We start from the raw sequence: 27,084 nt of genomic DNA, 5'->3' as shown, positions 1-27,084 counted from the left end.
CATCTAACCGTAATTAAATACCTAAAACCCCTGAGCTTCCGGGGGCTCAGCCCCTTGACCCCCTGCTGAGGCTCACGCCCTGGACCCCACGCCAATTTACGCCCTTCCTGATCGTTATAATACTCCACTTTGAAAAACGTTCCGCAGGACCTGCATGTAACGTGTAAGACTAGACTGGTGGTGATGCAGATTTTTCGTCTGCCCCCTCCCCCTCCCGAACGTTTTTTCTCATTACGTACGTCACTGCCCCTGGAAGGTGAGCCCCCTGGAATGTTTGCCCCCCCCCCCCAATCCTAAACTGCTTCCGGCGCGCCTGCGCACCCCCCCCCCCCCCCCCCCCCCCCCTTGGAGACGCCCCTGTACCCGACTGATTAAACTTAAGCATATAGTCAAATTTGACTGAACGCCCAAAATACAAACAACAACTGCAACCACACTAGAGATACTGAAATGACTAGAAGACAAAAAACGCGCACGCGCACAGCCGCGCCGGGGATTCCCCTTTGTACATTCGCCATTTTTCTTCAAAAAATGTGCACGTACTGCCACGCCACCTTGCTTCCGAGTTCGATTCAGTGATTGATCTTACTAAATTTACCTTTCTTCAGTTGCAGTAGGTTTAGATTTAAATCTGTCGACGACATGCTGTCTTTGTAAACTTGATCAGACTGAAATGAAACAAGGTTAGTCTATTTCAAACAACCTTGTTGTTCCTTGACCTTGTTGTTATTACTGAGTCACGGTGATAGCACTCCAGCAAAGGCAAGCAGAGAGTCAATGCTAATGCGTATTGGGTGATAGTTGAAACTTGTGTGAATGATGCACACCAGCAACACATAGTCAGATAGCTACTAGATCTATACTATAGTCTAGTGGTTAATGCTAAATTGCTTATGGGTATGGATGGGGCAAGGGTTAATTGGGTGTCGGACACTTACAGTTACAAACATGAAGCCACCACTGTTGCCTTTGGATATAACAAAATGCATGCAATAAAAAAAAAATAGTAGATCTAGACTAGACTAGATCTAGATAGTCTAGTTCTATACACTTTTTCACAGGTTTCACAATACAAGTGCATACCGATGGTGGGTTGCGGGCAGGCGCGCGCGTGCCTAGCCTGTGTGAAGTTATCTACCGAAAAGTCTCAGATCCTCATTACGGTAGATAACTTCACACGGGCACGTGCCCGCCCGGCCGCGCCCGCCCGGTCCACAACCCACCGTGGGTATGTATGGTGTAGTGCTTGTCGTGAATTCCCCCCTGAGGACAGTTAACCTCCTGAGCATTACACCCTTAGACAATTACCCCCCCCCCCCTTCGGAGGGGTACATGCTGCTCTGTTTCCACAAAGCTCATCAAAATCCATTGGGCTATCTATTATTTTGGCTGCTTGTTTGACAATGGTTTTGAGGTTTCCTTGCTCTTTCTTTCTGCCACTATTGTATCACACTACAGAATTATATGTTATTATACTTTCAACTATACGGACCAATAAACAATTGACGGTATGGTCCTATCAACATGGTATGAATGCAGCTTTCACAGAAAGTGCATTCGCTGACTTTCTTTTGTTGCAAGCATGGGTGTTGATCCGTAACTGATACCTATTCATCAGGGGGGGATGATCTATTCATTCATCCCCCCCTGATGAATAGGTATTACGTAAGGATCGACACCCATGGTTGCAAGGGCTTTTGTATGCCCATTCCAGACCTGTTCATTTTCAATGTTTGTGCCCAAATATTTGTTCATAGTAACAATTACTCATCATGAAAAAAATGTCAAATTCATATTGGTTATGAATTTCTAATTAGGAGATACCAAAGTTGGGTACACTTCATTTTATACGCACTGTATAACAACAAGTCTTCGAATATGGTCAAACTATTCATCAATATAAAGCTTTTATAAGAGGAATCCAGTGGTGCATGAAAGATGATTGAAAATGGATATTGCTTTATTAAGTTATGGCTTGTCAAAGATACTCATCTCCTGTGGGTCTTTTGCTGCACTTCTCAAAAAATAATTAACTTTGCTCTGCTCGATGACCTTAATCTTTATCATCAGGCTATTAGAAATATACTACTGAAAATAAAATAACAGCTATTGAAATCAGGCGCGGATCCAGGGGGGGGCCGAGCGGGCCTTGGCCCCCCCCCCCCCCCGCCAAAAAAAAAAAAAAAACAGAGAGAAGAAGGGAAAGAAGGGAGAAAGGGAAAAAAGGAGAAAAAGGGAAAGAAAGAAGAGGAAGAAGAAAAGTAAAGGGAGAAGAAGGAGATCGGGGGAGGGGGGGGGGGGGCGAAAGGGCTGTTAACCCCCCCCCCCCCCCCATCAAAAAAAAATAAGAGAGAAGGAAGGAAAGGGAAAGAAAAAAAGAGGAGATACTGGCATACTGATAGAGGGGGGGGGGGGCTTGGGGGAAATCAAATTCAAACGTGGTTTATTTCTGATTCCACAACGGTGTATTACAAATAGTGCTGAAATGACATAATTTCCGAAATTTTTCCTCACTTTTTAGTAAATTATACGTTTGTATGTGTTTGTTGGAAAATAACAAAATTCCTAAATTTACAACCAGGCAAAAAATATGATTCTTGAGATTCCTACATGTCAGGGCCGAGGTACGGCGGGGATCGAGAGCCTCGAGGCATCAAAATATGCTCATCTGACCGTGATTAAATGCCTAAAACCCCTAAGCTTCCGGGGGCTTTGCCCCCTGGATTCAATCTAGGGCCCTACGGCGGGCCCTTAGATGATCATATGACGGTAATTAAAGGCCTAAAACTCCGCCCCCTGGACCCCACGCCAAATAGTGACTTGCCAGTGTCACAAAATAATAAGGTATAGGTACACAAAAAAAAGCTCATCTGACCTTAATTAAACGCCTAAAACCCCTGAGCTTCCGGGGCCGGCTCTGCCGCCTCGACCCCACCAGGGGCCCTAAGGCGGGCCCCTGAATGCTTATCTGACCGTAATTATTGCCTTAAACCCCTGAGCTTGCGGGGTCGGACAAGGTACCAAGATGTGTTAATCTGACCGCAGGCGCGTAGCCAGGGGGGGGGGAGGGTGGCGGTCCCCCCATTCGGAAGAGGACGTAGGAAGAAAAAGGAGCAGACAAAGAACATCTTTGAAATTCAGACAAGGATTAAGAGTATAGAGAACGGTACAACGCATCGTTTTCTTTCTCTAATAATAAAATGTCAAAGCCTCGCGCAGGAGGGGAGGAGGGGGGGGGGAATGAATTGAGACGAGGATTCAGAGGCGAGAACGGTAATACGAATCTTTAATTATTTAATGAAACGTAAAGCTTATGCGCTTCGCGCGGGATGGAGGAGGAACTAAATTCCGATGAGGATTATTTTCGAGAACGGTACAATGAATCGTCTTCTTCTCTAATGATTAAATGAAGATTAAAAGCTTCCGCGCTTTGCGCGGGAGGGGGGGAACCTGAATTCAGACGAGGATTAAGAGTCGAGAACTGTACAACGAATCGTCTTCTTCCTCTAATGATTTACTGTAACGTAGAAGCTTCCGCGCTTCGCGCAGGAGGCGGAAGGGGAGGAACTGAATTTAGACAAGGATTAAGAGTCGAGAACTGTACAACGAATCGTTTTCTTCTTTAATGATTAAATGAAGATTAAAAGCTTCCGCGCCTCGCGCGGGAGGGGGGAACCTGAATTCAGACGAGGATTAAGAGTCGAGAACTGTACAACGAATCGTCTTCTTTCTCTAATGATTTAATGAAACGTAAAAGCTTCCGCGCTTTGCGCGGGAGGGGGGGGGAACTGAAAACAGACGAGGATTAAGAGTCGAGAACTGTACAACGAATCGTCTTCTTCCTCTAATGATTTACTGAAACGTAGAAGCTTCCGCGCTTCGCGCAGGAGGCGGAGGGGGAGGAACTGAATTTAGACAAGGATTAAGAGTCGAGAACTGTACAACGAATCGTTTTCTTCTTTAATGATTAAATGAAGATTAAAAGCTTTCGCGCCTCGCGCGGCAGGGGGGGGGAACTGAACTCAGACGAGGATTAAGAGTCGAGAACTGTACAACGAATCGTCTTCTTCCTCTAATGATTTACTGAAACATAGAAGCTTCCGCGCTTCGCGCAGGAGGCGGAGGGGGAGGAACTGAATTTAGACAAGGATTAAGAGTCGAGAACTGTACAACGAATCGTTTTCTTCTTTAATGATTAAATGAAGATTAAAAGCTTCCGCGCCTCGCGTGGGAGGGGGGAACCTGAATTCAGACGAGGATTAAGAGTCGAGAACTGTACAACGAATCGTCTTCTTTCTCTAATGATTTAATGAAACGTAGAAGCTTCCGCGCTTTGCGCGGTAGGGGGGGGGGAACTGAAGTCAGACGTGAATAAAGGGTCGAGAACGGTACAACGAATCGTCTTCTTTCTTTAATAGTTTAATAAAACGTCAAAGCTTCCGCGCTTCGCGCAGGAGGGGGAGGGGGAGGGGGACTAAATTTAGACAAGGATTAAGAGTCGAGAACTGTACAACGAATCGTCTTCTTTCTCTAATAATTTAATAAATCGTAAAATTTTCCGCGTTTGCGCGGGAGGGGAAAAACTAAATTCAGACGAGAATTATTTTCGAGAACGGTACAACGAATCGTCTTCTTTCTTTAATAGTTTAATAAAACGTCAATGCTTCCGCGCTTCGCGCAGGAGGGGGAGGGGGGTGGGACTGAATTTAGACAAGGATTAAGAGTCGAGAATTGTACAACGAATCGTCTTCTTTCTCTAATATTTTAATAAATCGAAAAATTTTCCGCGCTTTGCGCGGGAGGAGAAAAACTAAATTCAGACGAGAATTATTTTCGAGAACGGTACAACGAATCGTCTTCTTTCTCTAATAATATAATGAAACGTCAAAGCCTGGGAGGGGGAAACTCGCCCCCCCCCCTGCACCGACCCCCCCCCAGACGAGGATTAAGAGTCGAGAACTGTACAACGAATCGTCTTCTTCCTCTAATGATTTACTGAAACGTAGAAGCTTCCGCGCTTCGCGCAGGAGGCGGAGGGGGAGGAACTGAATTTAGACAAGGATTAAGAGTCGAGAACTGTACAACGAATCGTTTTCTTCTTTAATGATTAAATGAAGATTAAAAGCTTCCGCGCCTCGCGCGGGAGGGGGGGGAACTGAAATCAGACGAGGATTAAGAGTCGAGAACTGTACAACGAATCGTCTTCTTCCTCTAATGATTTACTGAAACATAGAAGCTTCCGCGCTTCGCGCAGGAGGCGGAGGGGGAGGAACTGAATTTAGACAAGGATTAAGAGTCGAGAACTGTACAACGAATCGTTTTCTTCTTTAATGATTAAATGAAGATTAAAAGCTTCCGCGCCTCGCGTGGGAGGGGGGAACCTGAATTCAGACGAGGATTAAGAGTCGAGAACTGTACAACGAATCGTCTTCTTTCTCTAATGATTTAATGAAACGTAGAAGCTTCCGCGCTTTGCGCGGTAGGGGGGGGGGGGAACTGAAGTCAGACGTGAATAAAGGGTCGAGAAAGGTACAACGAATCGTCTTCTTTCTTTAATAATTTAATAAAACGTCAAAGCTTCCGCGCTTCGCGCAGGAGGGGGAGGGGGAGGGGGACTAAATTTAGACAAGGATTAAGAGTCGAGAACTGTACAACGAATCGTCTTCTTTCTCTAATAATTTAATAAATCGTAAAATTTTCCGCGTTTGCGCGGGAGGGGAAAAACTAAATTCAGACGAGAATTATTTTCGAGAACGGTACAACGAATCGTCTTCTTTCTTTAATAGTTTAATAAAACGTCAATGCTTCCGCGCTTCGCGCAGGAGGGGGAGGGGGGTGGGACTGAATTTAGACAAGGATTAAGAGTCGAGAATTGTACAACGAATCGTCTTCTTTCTCTAATATTTTAATAAATCGAAAAATTTTCCGCGCTTTGCGCGGGAGGAGAAAAACTAAATTCAGACGAGAATTATTTTCGAGAACGGTACAACAAATCGTCTTCTTTCTCTAATAATATAATGAAACGTCAAAGCCTGGGAGGGGGAAACTCGCCCCCCCCCTGCACCGACCCCCCCCCCCGCATTACGTCACTGTTGGTCACCATAACGTACCAATATTTGGCTCGCATAATTTCAAATTTGGGCCCCCCCCCTAAGAAATCCTGGATCCGCGCCTGATTGAAATGAGGAAAGCAGTGACAAAGGTATTGCAATAGGAAGTTTCTTGTAGTAAACTTTCTAGTAAAGGCTATATCTACCTTACAAAAAAAATGGTGCATCCATTCAGATTCCTGTGCTTTATCACACCTTAATTGCTACAGAGTATGATGTGCGTGGCAATCCATCTCCATGTCCTGTATGTCAATGGGGTCACTATCCTTCATCCACACTGCTGGATTTATCTTATGCACGCTCTCCTGGGATCTCTGATACAGTGCAGTCCACGTTACTCTCATTTCGCGTCGAGAAAGATTGACGACTACACAGAATCACAACATTTCTGCTCAAAATGAAGAACCCTGCGAGGCACAGCTTCTTGGCTGGTCCTAGCCATTCCCCGCAAGGGCCTGGTTCAGGAGGCGGGGGCAAAGAACTTCATAGCGTCGAAAGTCCCCCAAACATTATGATGTTATAGATATAGTGAAATTGAAACTCTTCAAGGATCTTTATTCCATCTGTTTTATGTACATAATGTAAATATTTCTAAATATTGTTTTCAGGAATTGTCGCCCATGTCATATCACCATTTCCCAGAGGACTACATTTCTGTCAAGTGAGAAGGACATCTCACACCATGGATGGATTCTGCCTTCTCTATATGCTCCTGATCCTCTTGATGAGATCTGGTGATGTTGAAACCAATCCAGGTCCTAACACTGCAGTAAGGTATGCATATATATATATATACCAGTAGCACCTTTGGGGGTTAAGAATCAAGTTGATATCTGGGCCCCGTTTTATAAACCTTGCTATCGATATTACACAAGCTACAATAAGTGTTATAAGCTACTGAAATTGTGGCATTTGATCGGCTGAGAGCAGATTTGTCATAGAAATTTAGGATTTGTGATTGATAACAAGTTTTATGAAATGGGGATCTGACTAGTTACACGATTGCATCGCGAAAAAAACAATGTGAAAGCGATTTGAAAGGTTCAGGTTGATCTTGTAGCACATAAGTGAGGTTTTGGAGTTGTCAAAAAGATATTTTGCCCAGTCTTGCTAAAAGTCACATGTACTGGACACAGATGTATTTAATGCCAAACTCTGTTTTGGGGGGAATAATTACCCTTGTAAGAACAATCCGCCCTGACCTGCAGCTTGGGGCAATATGTTTCAAATGTTAATTTCACAGGCATTATTATACAAATATTGAATAGCCATGAGTGCAATGATACAAGATTTTGCACGAAGTGAAAGATAAGAGACACTTTATTCAACGAGGCTCAGCCAAGTTGAATAGAGCGTCTCATCTTTCACCGAATGCAAAATCTCGTTCCATTGCACAAATAAAGGCCATTCACTATTTGTTTTATACAACACCTCGGACGTTAATGGGCTTAAAACAGTTTTTCTGTGCCTAAATCTCAACGATTTTTTGTTTGTTTTTAATTTATTGCCGATCGTGAGCGCGCGCTATTAAGCAGGCAGCAAACCATGCGCACATCATGCGCCGAGCGTACCAAGCTTTATGTTTATTGTTACGCGGAGTGCAATTTCGTTTGATCCTTTCGCACCATTGCACTTTGACGTCACTTACCTCACCATACTTTGGTGCAAAAGGATCAAACGGAATTGCACGGCTGGAGAATGATGCCGTTCAATGGTACTTTTAGCGCATGTCATGTGATCAAGAATTGACCAATGAGGTTGCAAGAATCTTAGTAGGCATTGTATAAATTCTGATATCCCAATGCTATTATATTGCATGCTCGAGCACGTATGTAATACAAATTGTTGAGTGTCACATGATAACTTCTCAGCCAATAGGATGTTCTATAGCTAATATTCTATTGTACCCAATTGATTTATTATTCATTTTACAGTACTGTCAGTGACATGGAGTTCCTGAGGCTGGCCAAGGATATCCTTCCATCTTACTACGATGCTGTAGGAATATCTCTAGGTTTCTCCTATCCTGAGCTACAGGGCATCCTGATACAGAAGTTGAATAACTATCCCAATGCATTTCTGGAAGTATTCATGAGATGGAATGTCATGCAGCAACCTCCACACTCAAACAAACGGCAGCTTTTGGCAGACAAACTTCGAGAGATTGACTTGGGTGACCTATCAGACAGATTGCTCAATGAATCTCTAAATCCAAACATCACAGGTAAACAGATACTATTTCTTGCTACAACAGAAGATATAGAAAACCATGCATAAAAGTGAAGTCAGTTTTTACCATATAGAAAGCGAGTGCTCTGTGTTCTATATATTTGCCACAATTTACAATGTGCACATGTTCTACAAACAAATTATATTCTTTTGTATCATTCCATTAAGATAACTGTAATTATGCATCCGTCCAAGGAAGATGGTGCGGGAGAAAATATATTTTGGGGTTGTATGACCATCCGTCCGGCTTTTTTGCTATTGCGATATCTCAAGAACCACTTGAGGTATGAAATTCAAACTTGTTGGTACAAAATGTAGTATGTAAGTATCACCATAGGAAGATAATCTTGATTAGATATGGGTTTAAGTGGTTTATATAGGTAAATTGTTGAAATGACAGATTTTAGCCTCATGATATGTCAAGAACCACTTGAGCTATGAACTTCAAACTTGGTGTTATCATGCATCACAAAAGGTTGGAGATGAAGTGATTAGATTTTGGGATAAATGGGTCAAAGGCCAAAGGCTATGAGTATGAGGGTCCTATTATTATTATTATTATTATTATAATTTTTTTTTTTTTTTTTTTTTGGGGGGGGGGGGGGGGTTTAGCCCCATTATTGCAGTGTCTCAAGAACGGTTTGAGCCATGAATTCAAATTTGATGTTGCTTATAAATCCCCATGTTGAGACAAACTGATTATATCTCAAGTTAAGAAGGTCAAAATGAAACGCTTATCACCATAGCAATAACTACTTTGAGCTATTTTAGCTGAAATTTTTATTTTAAAAATACATATGGTATTCAATTCAATTCAAAATGGTTTATTTTAAATAAACTTTCATCGCGGCGTTAAGCCGAATTACAAAAGTTTACAAACAAAATTAATAACACATAATGTAATATATAACATAGCTTCACCATTGGGAGACAATTCATTAGATGTTGGATTGTCAGGTCAAAGATGAAAGGTCAAAGGTTGTAAAGATCACTCAACATGTATTTATATGCATACATATATATATATTTATTTAATTCTCATTATGATATTTAAAGATTGATAAAAGCCCAGTTCTTAACTGAATTTAGGCAGAGGCATACTAGAGATGCAGTCATATTTGTCTTGTTTTTTTCTTCAAAATAAGATGTGTAAATGTGAGGGAAACTCTGCATTGCTGAAATGTCCTAGGAAAAATTATTCCATTGATATGCATCTACAAGTACATATACACCTGTATACACAAATTACTCAGATTTTAAATGCCCTGAAAATTGAATGAAGTCATATAAATTCAGACAAATATGTATGACTTAGTGTCTTTGAGTACATTCATGCACCTAGTCATAGTCATACTACTAGCCTCCGGCCTTTACAATCCTTTCAGATGTATCAAAATATTTGTATGTGTTATCATGTGAATATGGATTTTCTATGTATTTTTAGGAGGGCCATCGAGACTGACAGAATCACCGACCAAACCTCCTTCAGCTGAATCTCAGACCAAACCACTTTCTCCTGAACTGGTTGAGCGGTGTGCAAAGGATTTCAAGTTCAAGTACAGGTCCACTGTCTGTAAGATCAGAGCTGATCCTCTCAATCCAGCTTCCACTGTGCAGTTTAAAGACATGTATACTAATCTCTTCTTACAAGAAGAGCATGGGACAAATAAGCGAATGCTAGATTACAATGATATCCTTGATCTCAAAGTCAATGGAGAGTTCCCCAAGCGGATCATGGTCCAGGGAGAGGCAGGGTCTGGAAAAACTACATTTTGTGCTAAGATTGCCTGGGACTGGATTGAAGGGAGGTATTTTAGTCATTTTGTGTGGGTCTTGATTGTTCCTCTACGTGAGTTTAAGAAACACACTATTGGCGAGATTGCAAAGTCTTATCTGGCCAAAAACAATCCAGCAACGGTTTCTCAGATGACTGAGTATATTCAGTCAAATCCTGACAAGGTATTCATTGCATTCGATGGGCTAGACGAAGCCAGTGGCCTAATCATGAAGACAAAATCTGGCGAATCACAGCCAAGTGTCACCTCCTCAGAGGCATGCGGAAGCTCATCTGAGACTGGTGATATTGGACTTGCAGATATACTTTGTTCAGATGAACTTGCCTCTTGCCCAGTCTTGGTGACCACTCGCCCATGGAGAGCAGTAGAGATTAGATCAGATGGTGATCTAATGAAGCTCTACACATTTATTCATGTTGAGGGTTTCAACAGAGAGAATTTGTCAGTTTACATTCACAAATACTTTCCACAGAATGATGATAAAGCAAATCAGCTTATCCAATTCTTCAGTGATAATGATGTCATATCTGAAAACATGGCCCACTATCCTATATATGTAGCGATGTTGTGTCTTATGTGGAAAGAACGTGACGAACAAAAACTAAAGGAAATGAAATCACTGAAAACTTTTTCTCAGATATTCAAAGAAATGATTGCCTTTCTAAAAGAACATTATGCTCAGAAAGAGGTGAAGAAAGTAGGCAGCCGCTCACTTCGTGACTATTTGAAAAAAATTGATGAGCTCCTTGGACCGATTGCCAAAAAAGCCTTCAATGGTCTGCTAGAAAATACCTTGTCTTTCGGTGAAGATGATTTCCAAACGTGCGAAGAAATAGAATCCAAGAACACTGCCTGCCTTGTCGGGATTTTGTCTCAGGAGGACAGAATTAATGCTGACATGGATACACATGAGAGGAATTCTCATGTGCAATTGTCGGTCTTCTTCCCTCACAAACTGTTTCAGGAGTACATGGCTGGATTCCATCTTGCTTCCCTGTATGAATCAGATCGTAATGAATTCAACAGGCTGATTGAGCAAGTAGTGCTGCCAGGGAAGGAGGAGTTTAGGTATCTCCTGTACTTCACTGTGTCACAGAACACACACATTGCAACCTATGTACTGAACTCTATGCTGAATTGTTTGAACATCACTAGAGATTTACATTTCATTGTTGATGTAGCCTTTGAGAGTCAGGACCCAGGTGTAGCAGCCTTGATGAAGGACAGGGTTTCATCATCAGAGGAGAGTATGCTGACCATCGATATATTCATGACAGCACACACTGTAGCTGGTTATGCATTCATTGGACCACATGTGGTAAGTCTGATCATAGTGCAATAAGGTAAACAAAATTAGTTCATCCATTTTTGTACAATTTCTTCCTTTTAGGGCATCAATCCTTTGTTTGCAATGTTCTTACAGTACAATTGAGGAATGATGTGAGTGTAAAGAATGTGGATACAAAATGTGAAAGGAATCGGGATAGAGAAAGGGATCTAATTAGGAATAACAAGCACTGCGTGCAAAACAAATGTGATTAGGGAGCAAGAAGAATAAGAAGAAAAAAATCAGAATGAGCAAATGTACAAGGCATTGACGAGGACTTCAATACAACCTATGTACTGGCATGTGCATTATAATATGCACATTGCATCTACATGTACATGTACCTTGTAGATGAGAATTTGGGGAAAGGAGATTTTCACCAATAGTTTGCACATTTTCTTCCCTTCCCCAAAATATGTATTACCTAATTGAAATCAAAGTTCATGGTTTATAAATGTTTATCAAGTACAAGAATGTATATGATATCCTTGGCCTTGTCTAAAATTGGTGCTGTTTATATGAATCATTGCAGCACAGTTTGAATTTGATAGCAGTTGCAACTAGGGCAATGGCATATCTTAACATACAGTTGTGATAGGAAAAGTAGCTCTATAACTTAAAATTGATTGGAGGACTATGATTAGGCCTAAACAAAATATGTTAATTGTATTGCCCTTTAGGTGCCAAAACATGGGTCGGTTGGTCGGAAATCTTTTTTTTTTTAAATACTTTTTTTACTTAAGTTTTACTTCCTTTTTGGGCTGATATTTCTCAGTTTTGAATGCTTTAATACATTTTTTTCCTAATAAACGGTAAAAAAAAAACTTTACAAAAAAGCAGACCGTAGATTTCAAGATTTTTGAGTCAGTCGCAAACATCTTTTTTCTGTTAGGCCTTACTGTAGATCAGTTCATCTTAACTCTCCCTTGGTGAGACTGAGTATATGATTATATTTGTTCAGGGGGTATCAATATTTTACTTCTTTTCTTCTTGCAAGCCTAACTTTTTGCTCCTTATCCACCCGTGTAATTTAGTGACCATATTCAGTGACCATGTTTAATCATTTATGTTCATATGAACATAAGTGCGGTAGTCCAAAAGAAGTCATAGATGGTGTTAACCAGTATTTTCCATGCTACACCCCCTTTAAGGTATGAGTCACCAGATGGTGTGAAAATGCAAGAAAAACAAATGGAAGTAATCTCTTTTGCAGCCTGTTCCTAGACCTATACTCCTTTTTATATTTTTTCAAGGATTCTCTGTTGAGTAGTTTGTAAACTATGATGGTTATTTCTACTGTTTGGTATGAAATGTTGTAGCAATAGTTCTTCAGCCTGTAATGTCATAATCTCCTTTTCCCTCTTATTCTCTTTAGTTCTAGCAGTACATCTAGGGAAACCTCTCATTTACATGTAGCTCATACACCTAACATCCAAGTGAATAGGGGCATTTACGCTGTCATCCAAACACGCCAAAAAAAAGCCAAACCGGAGCCTGACTGCGATGTTTCATTGATGGTACCAAGGCAACTACGCTTTACTGGCAAAAATGCCAAGCATTCCAAATCAAAGTGTGATATTTTGGCGTGTTTTGGCGTGTTTGGCAAGTATAAACGCTCGCAGTTGTAACATCGCGATAAATACAAAGTATAACATAAGAGAAGGTGATAGAAGGAAGAAACAAAGAATAACATAAGGAAAGACAGAAAGAGAAAATGATAAAAGAAAGAAACAAAGAATAACATAACATAAGGAATGACAGAAAGAGAAAGTGATAAAAGGAAGAAACAAAGAATAACATAAGAAAAGACAGAAAGAGAAAGTGATAGAAGGAAGAAACAAAGAATAACATAAGGAAACACAGAAAGAGACAGTGATAGAACAAAGAAATAAAGAATAACATAAGGAAAGAGAAAGTTATACAATGATAAAAACAAAGAATAACATAAGAGAAGGTGATAGAAAGAAAAAAACAAAGAATAACATAAAAGAAGGTAACAGAAGGAAGAAACAAAGAATAACATATGGAAAGACAAAAAGAACTAGACATGTAATACTTGTTTGGAACAAGTATAGTTGGACTGTTCCAACTAAAATTTGAGACAAAATATAGCAAAAATAAGCGAGATACTGCTAAAAAAAACAATGTCATGTAGATTCATGATGTGAGCGAAATTCACCTTTCATAGGCATAACACGCAAATTAAGAAGTTTCTGACATGTGGCCTTTAATCAATATTTTTTACTATCATGACGTCATCAAAATGAAAAATGGTGATTGAGCTTGTAGAGAATCGCCTTAGCTACAACATATCGAAATTTGGAAGAAAACCCATCAATATTTTAGAGATACAATCAATTTTCCATAAATATGCTGACGTCATAATATGCAAATTCCTACTTTGAGTTCCAAGGCCAATAAAATGAAGTCACGATACACTTAATGGCCAAATGAGACATAAAATCATATCTCCAACTCATATTCTATCCAAATATGGAAGAAAAAATGGGGTCCCGGGTGCATCCCAAAGAGCTTTAATGGATTTTGTATTGGCATGTTTTTGCCCACATATGCTATGTATTACAAGAGCTCGCAGGCACAGACACTTATCTTGAATGGCCGTTCATCTTGTTATTAATGGTCATAAAGAGAAAAATATGGTATCAAATTGTTTGAAAAAATATGGGAAATATCATGAAAGAAAAAGGATGGGATTTTATGTTGTGTAATGGTGTACGCGCCAAAACGCGCGCGCATGTGCATTTTTTTTTTTTTTAATTGCTTAATTCTGCGCATGCATTGATGTGCCGACGTACGGGTACGCGCCCTTTTATTGACCTTAAATTGCCCACCATGTTAATGACCTTGATCACGATAAATTTGAGTGAGAAATGATTTTCCGTTATGGAAATATGATCATGAGTTAATTTTCAGAAAATTTCACAAAATGGCGCCTAGATGACGTCATCAGTCAAGGTCAAGGTTGAAAACCATGCTTCACTTTCTCCATATGCCTATACATATGTGTGCTAAATTTCATTGCATTTGATTAAGCCATTTTTAAGTTTTCTTGGTCACAAAAAAGTGGGTCGAAATAAGAAAAATAAACTAGATTTGTAATACTTGTTTGGATCAAGTATAGGTGGGCTGGTCCAACTAGAATTTGAGACAAAATAAAGGGCACATTTGAGATAGCTTATTGTCTCAGCTACATCATACTCGAAGTTCAGCGTAAACGAAGCTAAAACGACGTACATATTGCTCGCGAAAGACGGAAATGTAGAATCAAGTTTTGAGAAAAAGTCATGTCCCATAGAAAATACACGCAAAATGTGAAAAATTTACATACCTCCTTTAATCGCAAAAATACGCCATGATGCCTTTGTCAAAATATAGGATCATAGTATCTGCATTTGTAGGGAATTGTCTCAGCTAGAACATATCAAAATTTGAAAGAAAATCAATCATTTTTTATAGAGATAAAATTAATTTTCCAAAAATATGCTGACGTCATAATATGCAAATTGAAATTATGAGTTCGGAGGCCATTATGATGACGTCATTAGTTAATTAAGAGTCAAATGAGACATGGAATCATATCTCCAACTCATATTCTATCCAAATATGGAAGAAAAAATGGGGTCCCGGGTGCATCCCAAAGAGCTTTAATGGATTTTGTATTGGCATGTTTTTGCCCACATATGCTATGTATTACAAGAGCTCGCAGGCACAGACACTTATCTTGAATGGCCGTTCATCTTGTTATTAATGGTCATAAAGAGAAAAATATGGTATCAAATTGTTTGAAAAAATATGGGAAATATCATGAAAGAAAAAGGATGGGATTTTATGTTGTGTAATGGTGTACGCGCCAAAACGCGCGCGCATGTGCATTTTTTTTTTTTTTAATTGCTTAATTCTGCGCATGCATTGATGTGCCGACGTACGGGTACGCGCCCTTTTATTGACCTTAAATTGCCCACCATGTTAATGACCTTGATCACGATAAATTTGAGTGAGAAATGATTTTCCGTTATGGAAATATGATCATGAGTTAATTTTCAGAAAATTTCACAAAATGGCGCCTAGATGACGTCATCAGTCAAGGTCAAGGTTGAAAACCATGCTTCACTTTCTCCATATGCCTATACATATGTGTGCTAAATTTCATTGCATTTGATTAAGCCATTTTTAAGTTTTCTTGGTCACAAAAAAGTGGGTCGAAATAAGAAAAATAAACTAGATTTGTAATACTTGTTTGGATCAAGTATAGGTGGGCTGGTCCAACTAGAATTTGAGACAAAATAAAGGGCACATTTGAGATAGCTTATTGTCTCAGCTACATCATACTCGAAGTTCAGCGTAAACGAAGCTAAAACGACGTACATATTGCTCGCGAAAGACGGAAATGTAGAATCAAGTTTTGAGAAAAAGTCATGTCCCATAGAAAATACACGCAAAATGTGAAAAATTTACATACCTCCTTTAATCGCAAAAATACGCCATGATGCCTTTGTCAAAATATAGGATCATAGTATCTGCATTTGTAGGGAATTGTCTCAGCTAGAACATATCAAAATTTGAAAGAAAATCAATCATTTTTTATAGAGATAAAATTAATTTTCCAAAAATATGCTGACGTCATAATATGCAAATTGAAATTATGAGTTCGGAGGCCATTATGATGACGTCATTAGTTAATTAAGAGTCAAATGAGACATGGAATCATATCTCCGATTCATACTCTATCAAAATATGAACAAAAATTGGGGTCACCTTGCATCCTAAAGAGCTTCAATTGATTTTGCATAGGCATGTTTTTGCCCATATATGCTTTGTATTACAAGAGCTCGCGCGCACGGAAACGGTTGATCATTCCATTATTAATAGTCATAAAGAGACAAACATGGTATCAATTTGTTTGTAAAAATATGTGGAATATTATGAAGAAAAAAAAAAGGCAATTCTATGTTTTTGACCTGAAAATGACCGGACGGATATTGACCTTAAACATGATAAATATGAATGAGAAATAACTTTTGGTTATGAAGATATGATCATGAGTTGATTTTCCGAAAAATTTACAAAATGGCGCCTAGATGACGTCATCAGTGAAGGTCAATGTTGAAAACGTTATTGTGCTTTGTACATATGCCTATACATATGTGTGCCAAATTTCAAGGCATTTGATCGAGCCATTTTCAAGTTATCTTGTCCACAAAAAAGTGGTTAGAAATAAGTAAAATAAATAAATAAAGGCAATTCTAATGAAATTATAAGGTGGTCTGTACGATATACAGCCCACCTGATAATAAAGGCAATTCTAACAAAAATATTAGTTGGTTTATATTATATACAGCTCACCTGGAAAATGATAAAGAATAGATAATGGAAAGATAGAAGAGAAGGTGAAAAATGGAAAAACAAGGAATAACAATGGTAGGGAAAAGATGATAGAACGAAAAAAACAAAAATTCACTGGACTACAGCAGCCACAGCATAAAGCAGCTGATCGAAGGAGGTTTATGCATCGGAGTGCAGCGCATGCGCATTGCCAACTGAAACAAGCCAAAATATCACAGAGCATTTCAGTCAGTAATGTTTCAGCACGTAATGTTTCAGCACAAGTGTAAACGGGTGCGCGAAACATCATGGTTTTTTAAAATGAGGTATTTAACAGTATAAATGCACCTCCTCTCTATATTCTTTATCCCATCAGTAATCGCTTTGTCTTTCTATCCAGGTTAAACTCAATATTGAGAGAGATTGTGGACCTACTACGTCACTTGATGTGGCAGAGATGATATGCTCTTTGCCATCCTTGAAGATTGTTTATCTTGAAAAGGCATTCCATCATTGTTTTTTTGCAACACTTGCATTGAAAGGAAAAGAATCAAAGGTGAGCAGTTCATCCACAATTGTGATGTACATGTATGTGTGAGTGTTTAATTAAATTTAATTCCATTACCATATCTTCCCTTTCTAACCTACATTTTACTTTTCTTTAATTCCTTTAAATGTCTCCTATATGATGATTTTTATAAAAATATTTCACTAAGTATTTTAAGAGCTAATTTTGATAAAGGCTCGAATTAACGAAACTAAACCATATCAGAAATCCAGAGTTCTGAATACCTTTAATACATTAATAGCAAATGCATATTTCTGGGTATTATCAATTTCAGACTATCAATGCGAACCGGTTGGAAGCCCTATGAAGCATACTCTCTTCTCAATTTATTTAATTGGATTGCGACAAGTTTTGTTACAACATGGCATAGATTATCATATTTATGCGGACGATATTCAACTTATGATTTCCTTCAATTCAGATCAAGCCGCTGCAGAACGAGCCGTTCATCGCCTTGAATCTTGCATGGCTGATGCTCATGATTGGATGCTCGCACGTTCCTTGAAATTAAATTTAGACAAATGCAAATTCCTTACATTTGGTTCCAAAGTACAGCTTAGTAAAGTTAATATCAATTGCATTTCATTTTCTGGCCACATAATTCACTTGTCACAAACGTGTCGCAATCTCGGTGTTATGTTTGACTCACATATGACAATGTCTGACCAAGTTTCTAATATTTGCAGATCAGTAAGGTACCAATTGCGTAATATCGGTTTTATTTGTAAAAATTTGTCCAAGTCTGCCACCGAAAAATTAGTACATGCTCTGATTTCCTCCCGTCTTGATTTTGGCAATGCCCTCCTAATCAATCTACCCCAGAATCTACTGTCCAAACTCCAGAAGCTTCAAAACGCTGCAGCTCGTATTGTTTCTCTGACCACCAAGCGTACCCACATTTCCCCAGTTTTGCAGTCGCTACATTGGCTCCCAGTAAAAGATCGCATTGTTTTCAAAATTTTGTTGCTTACCTTTCATTGCGTTCACGGCTCTGCTCCTCAATACCTCATCTTTCTAATCCAAAACTACACTCCTGCAAGACCTCTACGCTCATCCACTTCCAATTTTCTTGTGACCCCCAAAATTACCAAAACGTGGGGGGAAAGATCATTTGCATACTCTAGTCCTAAATTATGGAATGGCCTTCCTGAAGACATCAAAAAATGTTTATCTTCTGATTCTTTCAAAACTCATCTCAAAACATTCCTTTTCAAGTCTTGATCGTTTTTCCTGTTTACACGCGCCTTGAGCACTCCACAGAGTGGATTTGGCGCGATATAAGTTACATTATTATAGTATCATTTTTTAAATCAATAGAAACTTTTTTTTTTTTTTTTTTTAAATAGACAAATTTGAATTTGAAAATAAAACCTATTCAATTTTGTTGTGAATGTTATTATGAGTATAACAATGTAATAAATATAAATCCTGTTAAAAGGAAGGAGATGAGAAAATATTTAATTAAATATATGCATGTATAGATAAACTGCTTAACTATATTCACAAATAATGCAGGTCCGGACTATCAAGCTTGAACTTCTCCAGTGTCGCCCACCAGCCTCATCACATCACCTAACAGAATTACTGTGTTCTTTGCATAAAAGTTGTGACACAATATCCTTGAATATATCAAGATTGTAGTACTTATAAGAAGACCATGCCATTAAAACATCCGACCAGAATTGATTTATTGTAAAGGAATGTATATCTTCCGCCTGAAAGTTGCAACTAAAAACATTTTCTTCCCCATAATATTTCATTTGGCATTGAAAAAAAATGTTTTCCAAATACCCTTGTTTTGTTTATCCAAAACTCTCTTTACCCATGCAACTTTCAGGCCCTGACAACTTCCCATTTCAGGCTTTTTCAGGCTTTATATTGTACAGCACATATGGGGCTTTAATATGTTCTGACTTCTTTTCAGGCAAAGTGAGTAAAACTGACTGGCAACCCCCATCATCATATGTATTAAACATAATATATCTTTTGATCCTATCTGTTTTTCCACTTCATAAAAAATTAAAGCACATCCTTTGCAATGTAACAAAAAAACTATCTGGTGGATCTGGCAAATTACTAAATAAATAAACAAATTTAGGTATACCTAGTGATTTAGTTACTGTAATTTTCCCAAGTAGGGTCAAGTTTTGACAGTTTCATACCTTTAAAAGTGTTTTAGCTTCTTTTATCTTAGCCTTAAAATTGATTGAATAGATATCTGATAAAAAATCAACTGGAATGTTTATACCTAAGTAATTGATAACATTATCAACTCATTCGACAGTCAAATGATTACATAACATACCTGCAAAATTTCCCAATCTCACAATTTTACTCATATCAACATTGATTTTCAAACCAGAAATATTTTAGTACCGGTACACTGATAAATTATCGAAGCAATTCAAGAGATTAAGTTCAGTGGCTGCAAGATAAATAAGGGTATCATCTGCGTATTTACTTTCCTCACTTCATTGCCTTTAAATTTAATACCCTCTAAGTACTCTGTCTAAACATGATACCTAGAATTTCAGCTCCGATTAAAAACAAGTAGGGAGAAAGAGGACATCCTTGTCTAATCCCCTTTGTAAAGTAAAAACTGATGACGAGTATCCATTGTTTATGACACAACTTTCAATATCGTTATACATCATTTTAATCATAGATTTGAAAATACATCCAAATCCAAATTTGGTTAAACATATATCTAAAAAAATTCTATCGAATCAAAAGCTTTCTCAAAATCAATCGAGAAAACTATACCCCCTATTGAATATTTTTTATCAAAATCAATTAAGTCTATAAACAACCAAATATTTTTACCTATATATCTACCTTTAAAAAATCCAGTCTGGTCCTCATGAATAATATTAAAGGGAGAACCTTTTGAAGTCTGGTTGCTAAAATCTTTGCTAATATCTTATAATCTCAGTGTACTTAAAAGTGATATTGGATGCCAGTTCTTCAGATGGCGGATATCTTTATTTTTTGGGGTAACAAAGTTATTATCCACGGTTCATTGAAGGACTCAGTTCTTCATTTTTATAGCGAATATTAAAAACTTCACAAAGCAATGTTTTTATATCTTCCCAAAATATCTTATAAACTAACAGGTAAGCCATCGGAGTCTGTTGTTTTATCACAAGACATTGGCATAATTGCATTGTAACATTCTTTTACTAATACAGATCCTTCACAAAGCAAAGCTAAATCATTATTGATACAAGGTATATTCAGATTTGTCAATGTGCTCTCGAGATAACATAATCAATATTATTTGAAGTACCGTTATACAAGTTTTCATCAAATTGTTTTTCTTCAGTCAATATATCAGATGGCTCCGTTATAATGACATCACCTTTTACTAACTGTTGTATATGTTTCTTATCAAAATTCCTCTTTTCTAAGTTCAGAAAATAACATGAATTCTTTTCTCCCTCTGGTATCCAAGTAGCTCTTGTACGGACCATTATTCCGCGAACATATTCTTCATGTATCTTTTGTAACTCTGCCTCTTTACCAATCAAATTTTCTTTCAACATGTCATCATCTTGATTTTTTTTTCACTTCATATTTTCATAGGAAACAATTGATACCAAAATGCGACCGTCTTTATCTCTATGCACGGAATGAACTGTGATACCACAGCTAGGTTTAAACAAAATACATACTCTCGCGCTGTTAGACTTTCCATGACAAAAGTAAATCTTATAACCCCACTTATTAGACCACATCTGTTGAGATTTTCTTGTACTATGGGTTTCCTGAAGAAAAGATATTTCAAATGACAAATCTCTCATCCAATTAAAAAAACATCTTCAGGTAAAATTATTAACTATATTGACAAACAATGCAGGTCCAGACTCTCAAGCTTCATAATATCCAATGTACCACACCAGCCTCATCACATCACCTTGCAGAAACACTTAGTTCTATGCCAAACCTGACTGACCTGACACTGCATGGAATAGAGCCAAAGGAGGAGTTCTACTCCACATTGAAAGCAAAAGCATCATCCATACAGGTATGTGTGTCCTAATGGAGAAGTTCATTGATAGAAAGAAAGAGCAGAATTTTCATTTCACGCCAAATAAATTGAATTCAATTGAATTCAAAACTATGCATGTAGAGATTTAGTTAAATTTTAAGTGTGTAGGAGATTAATATTGTCTTAATCAATAATTAATATCCAACCTTTTAAAAGTTTGGCTGATAGGAAAAAATGTTTCATTAAGTATTTTAAGAGCAAATTTTGATAAAGGCTTGAATTTACAAAACTGAACCATATCAGCAAACCTCCTGACTTAGGATTCTTGTGCACATGATATCAAGAGTAAAGAATACCTTTAATACATTAATAGCAAATGCATATTTCTGGGTATTATTAATTTTCAGTGTTATTAGGATGAGAACTTATCAATGCGAACCGTTTGGAAGCCCTATAAAGAATACATATAGAATTATTTTAAAAATCGCCCTTACTAATCATCCTCTCCAGAGAAACGTGTGTGTGTTCTTTATTTGTAATAGGCAAATTTGAATTTGAAAACAAAGTGTATTCAATCAGTTTTGTAGTGTATTTTATTGTGAATATAACTATGTAAAACATAGAATTTCTGTTAAAAGTAAGAAGACGATGATAAAATATTAAATTTAATATATGCATGTATAGGTAAACTGCTTGACTCTATTCACAAACAATACAGGTCCAGACTCTCAATCTTCATCGTCTCCAGTGTCCCACATCAGCCTCATCACATCACCTAGGAGAAGCACTGTGCTGTATGCCAAACCTGACTGACCTGACCATGAATGGATGGAACTTTGATGAGGAGTTCTACTCTACATTGAAAGCAAAGGCATCATCCATACAGGTATGTGTGTCCTAATGTAAATGTCATGGAGGGTCATTGATCAACAAGACAGCAGTAATAGTTAAATGGTGCACACGTATATATATATATATATGTTTTTTTCCCCCAAACACATTTTTTAAAAGGCCATTCACTTGGTAAATTAGAATAGTCATGAAACATGAAAAGAAAGCAAACTACACCTAAGCTGATTCAGTTGAAATTTAAGTGTGTATAAGACTATAAGATTTACATTGTTTTGATCAATCAATATCCAACCTTTTCCTAGTTTGATTGATATGAAAAATGTGTCGTGTATTTTTTTTTTACAACCAATTTTAATAAAGGCTTGAATTGTCCAAAGCTGTTCCATATCCACAATTTTGCTGACTTAAGGTTCTTGTGCACATGAAATCAATGATCTAATGGATCTCAATGAGGAGTTCTGCTCAACATTGAAAGCAAAGGCATCATCCATGCAGGTATGTGTGTCCTGATGTAAATTTCACGGATAGGGTCATTGATAGAAAGAAAGAGCAGAATTTTCTTTTCATGCCAAATAAATTGAGTTGAATTGAATTTAAAACTAAGCATGTGGAGATTCAGTTGAATTTTAATTTTTGCTATGAATACAGCAGTACGTTTTATGTATGTTTTGTTACGTTTTTTTAATGTTTAAAAAAAAAAATTAAAGGAATTTTTTATAAACATTTTTGTAAAGTTTCGATTTATGCCTTGCAATGTCTCCCAGCTCAGTAATCGGTGTGTTGACTCACCACTCGGAAACTAGAACAACACTTAAATTTGTCTGTCATCTCAACATGTAGTTTATAATAATAATTCCTCCAATTTTTCTTCTATTACACACGTTGTACCGGTGTACCACAAGATTCTATCCTATGTCCTCTACGGTTTTTAATTTGCATTAATGATCTAATACACATTCTTCTAAAACGACATTGTTAATATTATTTGTTACAAGTTCACAAGCACAAATCAGCGCCTTCAACTGCACCTTGCAGTCCTTCCCGCGTGGGTTTTTTAGCACGGACCTGGCTTGCTGCCGACAGAGTCGGTAACAAAAAACAAAAAAAACGATGTTACGTGGTACTGCCGTTATGTTAAGGTGAGGGATTTTTTCAAACATACTGTTTTTTGCTCTTAAGAATATTTGTTGTTGTTGATGAAGGTTGGCATCTCTGGGAAAGTAAGAAGACAATGAGAAAATATTTAATTCAATATATGGATGTATAGGTAAACAATTTTTTTTTTAATATTTAAACTTTTTATTGCTTCTTCATGTTAACAAGGAATAATAAAACATACATTCATAGGCGTTTTACAAATTAATAACTTCCATCGTATAATAGTACATTAGTCAGAATCATAAGTGTGAACATAAATGGATGAAGGCAAATGAAAATGAGTAAGACCTTTTAAATTACACTAAGGGTTTCCATTTTTTAAGATGAACATGTAGTTTCCCTTTACGTAAAGCAATGATTTGTTCAATTTTCCCAAGGTAAAGCATATCTGCCTGAAACTGACTGAAAATCAACGTTTTGTCAAAATATTTGTTTCTTTGTATTTATTTAAAGTATTTACTGTAAAATATAACTGTGTTTACAAAAATGTCTCCTGGGTGTACGCCAAAACAGATATCTAGTTGAGAAAGTGGTAAAGTAATTACTTTTAACTCACATAACCACTTGTAAACATAGGTCCAAAATTTAGCTACAATTAGGCAGGAGAAAAACATATGCATCAAATTCTGGTTATCCTTTTGGCAAAAATTACATTTGGTGAGGTCTTTATACCAATACGAAAGAGAAATTCGTTGGTCGCAATTTTCTGGTGAATGAATTTAAATTTGAATGTTCAAATTTTTGTATCTAAAGTTGTCTTGAATACTTTAACAAAACGGTCTTGCCATTGCATTAAATTCTCTAGACTTAAATTAAAATCATCTTCTCATTTTCTCAATTGGTTTGTCTTTTCCAAACTCAATGATATTTTTTTCCATATATAACAAATAACAAAATTTAGAAGATTTCTTTTTTGACAAAAATGTACTAAGTTTGTTATCTTCAAGGCTAGGATTACAAATTCTTTGGGTAAAAACTTTCTTCCAAGTTGACCTGATTGCATAAACAATAGCACTATAATTCATAAATTGAGTTAAATTCAGTGGAAAATCATGTTGAATTTCAGAAAATGTTTTGAAGCTACCATCTTCTTTCAAAATATCGTGAACATATTTAACTCCTGAATCATACCATTTTCTATAAAAATAAAATTCTACCGTCTACTTTGATGGCAGAGTTATTCCATAAAAGTTGTGACACAATATCCTTGAATTTAACCGGATTGTAGTACTTATAAGAAGACCATGCCGTTAAGACATTCGACCAGAATTGATTTATTGAAAAGGAATGTATATCTCCCACCTGAAAGTAAAACTAAAAACAATTTCTTCCACATAATGTTTCATTTGGCATTGAAAAAAAATGTTTTCCAAATACCCTTGTTTTGTTTATCCAAAACTCTCTTTACCCATGCAACTTCGAGTGCACTACAAAAGCTCTTAAGATGGGTCATTTGCAACCCCACATCTTCATATGTATTAAACATAATATGTCTTTTGATCCTATCTGTTTTTCCACTCCATAAAAAATTAAAGCACATCCTTTGCATTGTGACAAAAAAACTATCTGGTGGATCTGGCAAATTACTAAATAAATAAACAAATTTAGGTATACCTAGTGATTTAATTACTGTAATTTTCCCAAGTAGGGTCAAGTTTTGACAGTTTCATACCTTTAAAAGTGTTTTAGCTTCTTTTATCTTAGCCTCAAAATTGATTGAATAGATATCTGATAAAAAATCAACTGGAATGTTTATACCTAAGTAATTGATAACATTATCAACCCATTCGACAGTCAAATGATTACATAACATACCTGTAAACTTTCCCAATCTCACAATTTTACTCATATTAACATTGATTTTCAAACCAGAAATATTTGAGTACACCGATAAAATATCGAAGCAATTCGAGAGATTAAGTTCCGTGGCTGCAAGATAAATAAGGGTATCATCTGCGTATTGACTTATCCTCACTTCATTGCCTTTAAATTTAATACCTTCTATCTGAGTACTCTGTCTAAACATGATACCTAGAATTTCAGCTCCGATTAAAAACAAGTAGGGAGAAAGAGAACATCCTTGTCTAACCCCCCTTTGTAAAGTAAAAAGCTTTCTCAAAATCAATCGAGAAAACTATACCCCCTATTCGATATTTTTTGCCAAAATCAATTGAGTCTATAAACAACCAAATATTTTCACCTATATATCTACCTTTAAGAAATCCAGTCCTCATGAATAATAAGAGGAAGAACCTTTTGAAGTCTGGTTGCTAAAATCTTCGCTAAAATCTTATAATCTGTATTTAAAAGTGATATTTGACGCCAGTTCTTCAGATGGCAGATATCTTTATTTTTGGGGGTAACAAAGTTATCCCCCGTTTCATTGAAGGACACAGTTCTCCATTTTTATAGCGAATATTAAAAACTTCACAAAGGAATGTTTTTATATCTTCCCAAAATATCTTATAAACATTAACAGGTAAGCCATCAGAGTCTGTTGTTTTATCACAAGACATTGGCATAATTGCATCGTAACATTCTTTTACTAATACAGATCCTTCACAAAGCAAAGCTAAATCATTATTAATACAAGGTATATTCAGATTTGTTAATGTGCTCTCGAGATAACATAATCAATATTATTTGAAGTACCGTTATACAAGTTTTCATAAAATTGTTTTTCTTCACTCAATATATCAGATGGCTCCGTTATAATGACATCACCTTTTTCCAACTGTTGTATATGTTTCTCATCGAAATTCTTCTTTTCTAAGTTTAGAAAATAACGTGAATTCTTTTCTCCCTATGATATCCAAGTTGCTCTTGAACGGCCCATTATTCTGCGAAGATATTCTTCATGTATCTTTTGTAACTCTGCCTCTTTACAAATCAAAGTTTCTTTCAACATGTCGTCATCTTGATTTTCTACCAAAACTCCTTGGAGCTTCTCAATATCTTTCAACAAAACATTTACTTCAAGTTTCTTTTCTTTTTTGTGAAGAGGATAATGAAACACATTTTTCTCTTTTAACTTCAGATATTCCCATAATATATTCACTTCCATATTTATATTTCCTCAATAACAGAGCGTATACTTTTGTGTATCTCACTCCTATTAGGCAGTGACAATAATAAAGAAGTATTTAGCTTCCAGAATCCTGGACACCTTCTAGGGACTGATTGTTCAATTGATAAACTAATTGCAGAATGGTCACTTCTGTAACCATAATGTATATCTGTATGAACAATAGAATTCTTTTGAAAGTATTTGAAATCAGAAAATAATCTATTCTACTTTGGAAAGTATTTGAACGCCAAGTGTATTGAAGTTTACATTGATTCATAAAAGGCCAGATATCTACTAAATCAAAATCCTCTTTCAAGGTTTCTATATACGTGTGAAACAATTAGGATGATACTGATTGTTGTTGGGACAGCGGTCCACGTGAGGATCTTGGACAGTGGTCATATCACCTCCAAGAATATATGGTTCTTCACCAAACTGATTTGCATGCAAACCTTCAAAAAGTTCACTTCCATCTTTATTCGGACCATATATATTCGCAATAGTAAACTTCATATTTTCATAGGAAACAATTAATACCAAAATGCGACCGTCTTAATCTCTATGTACAGAATGAACTGTGATACCACATACTTCGCGCTGTTAGACTTTCCATGACAAAAGTAAATCTTATATCCCCACTCATTAG

The 27,084-nt window shown here is 37.1% G+C and overlaps 2 protein-coding genes across 2 annotated transcripts; both read left to right on the top strand.

Moving 5' to 3' along the window:
* The first annotated feature begins 519 nt into the window (after window positions 1–519).
* On the top strand, window positions 520–17,403 carry LOC105442412 (NACHT, LRR and PYD domains-containing protein 6-like). The gene is made up of 5 exons (XM_030995802.1): window positions 520–683; window positions 6,719–6,884; window positions 8,045–8,334; window positions 9,784–11,453; window positions 17,206–17,403. The coding sequence occupies exons 1-5, from the start codon at window positions 674–676 to the stop codon at window positions 17,401–17,403; spliced, it is 2,334 nt and encodes a 777-aa protein (XP_030851662.1). The 5' UTR covers window positions 520–673.
* A 3,592-nt stretch (window positions 17,404–20,995) lies between these two features.
* LOC115928521 lies at window positions 20,996–22,262 on the top strand. Its single transcript, XM_030995800.1, has 2 exons — window positions 20,996–21,397; window positions 22,080–22,262. The coding sequence occupies exons 1-2, from the start codon at window positions 21,224–21,226 to the stop codon at window positions 22,260–22,262; spliced, it is 357 nt and encodes a 118-aa protein (XP_030851660.1). The 5' UTR covers window positions 20,996–21,223.
* Window positions 22,263–27,084: the final 4,822 nt, after the last annotated feature.

The sequence above is a fragment of the Strongylocentrotus purpuratus genome, unplaced genomic scaffold, assembly GCF_000002235.5.
Source record: "Strongylocentrotus purpuratus isolate Spur 01 unplaced genomic scaffold, Spur_5.0 spur5_scaffold_3, whole genome shotgun sequence".
Lineage (NCBI taxonomy): Eukaryota > Metazoa > Echinodermata > Echinoidea > Camarodonta > Strongylocentrotidae > Strongylocentrotus > Strongylocentrotus purpuratus.
This window is presented reverse-complemented; position numbering and strand designations above follow the sequence as displayed.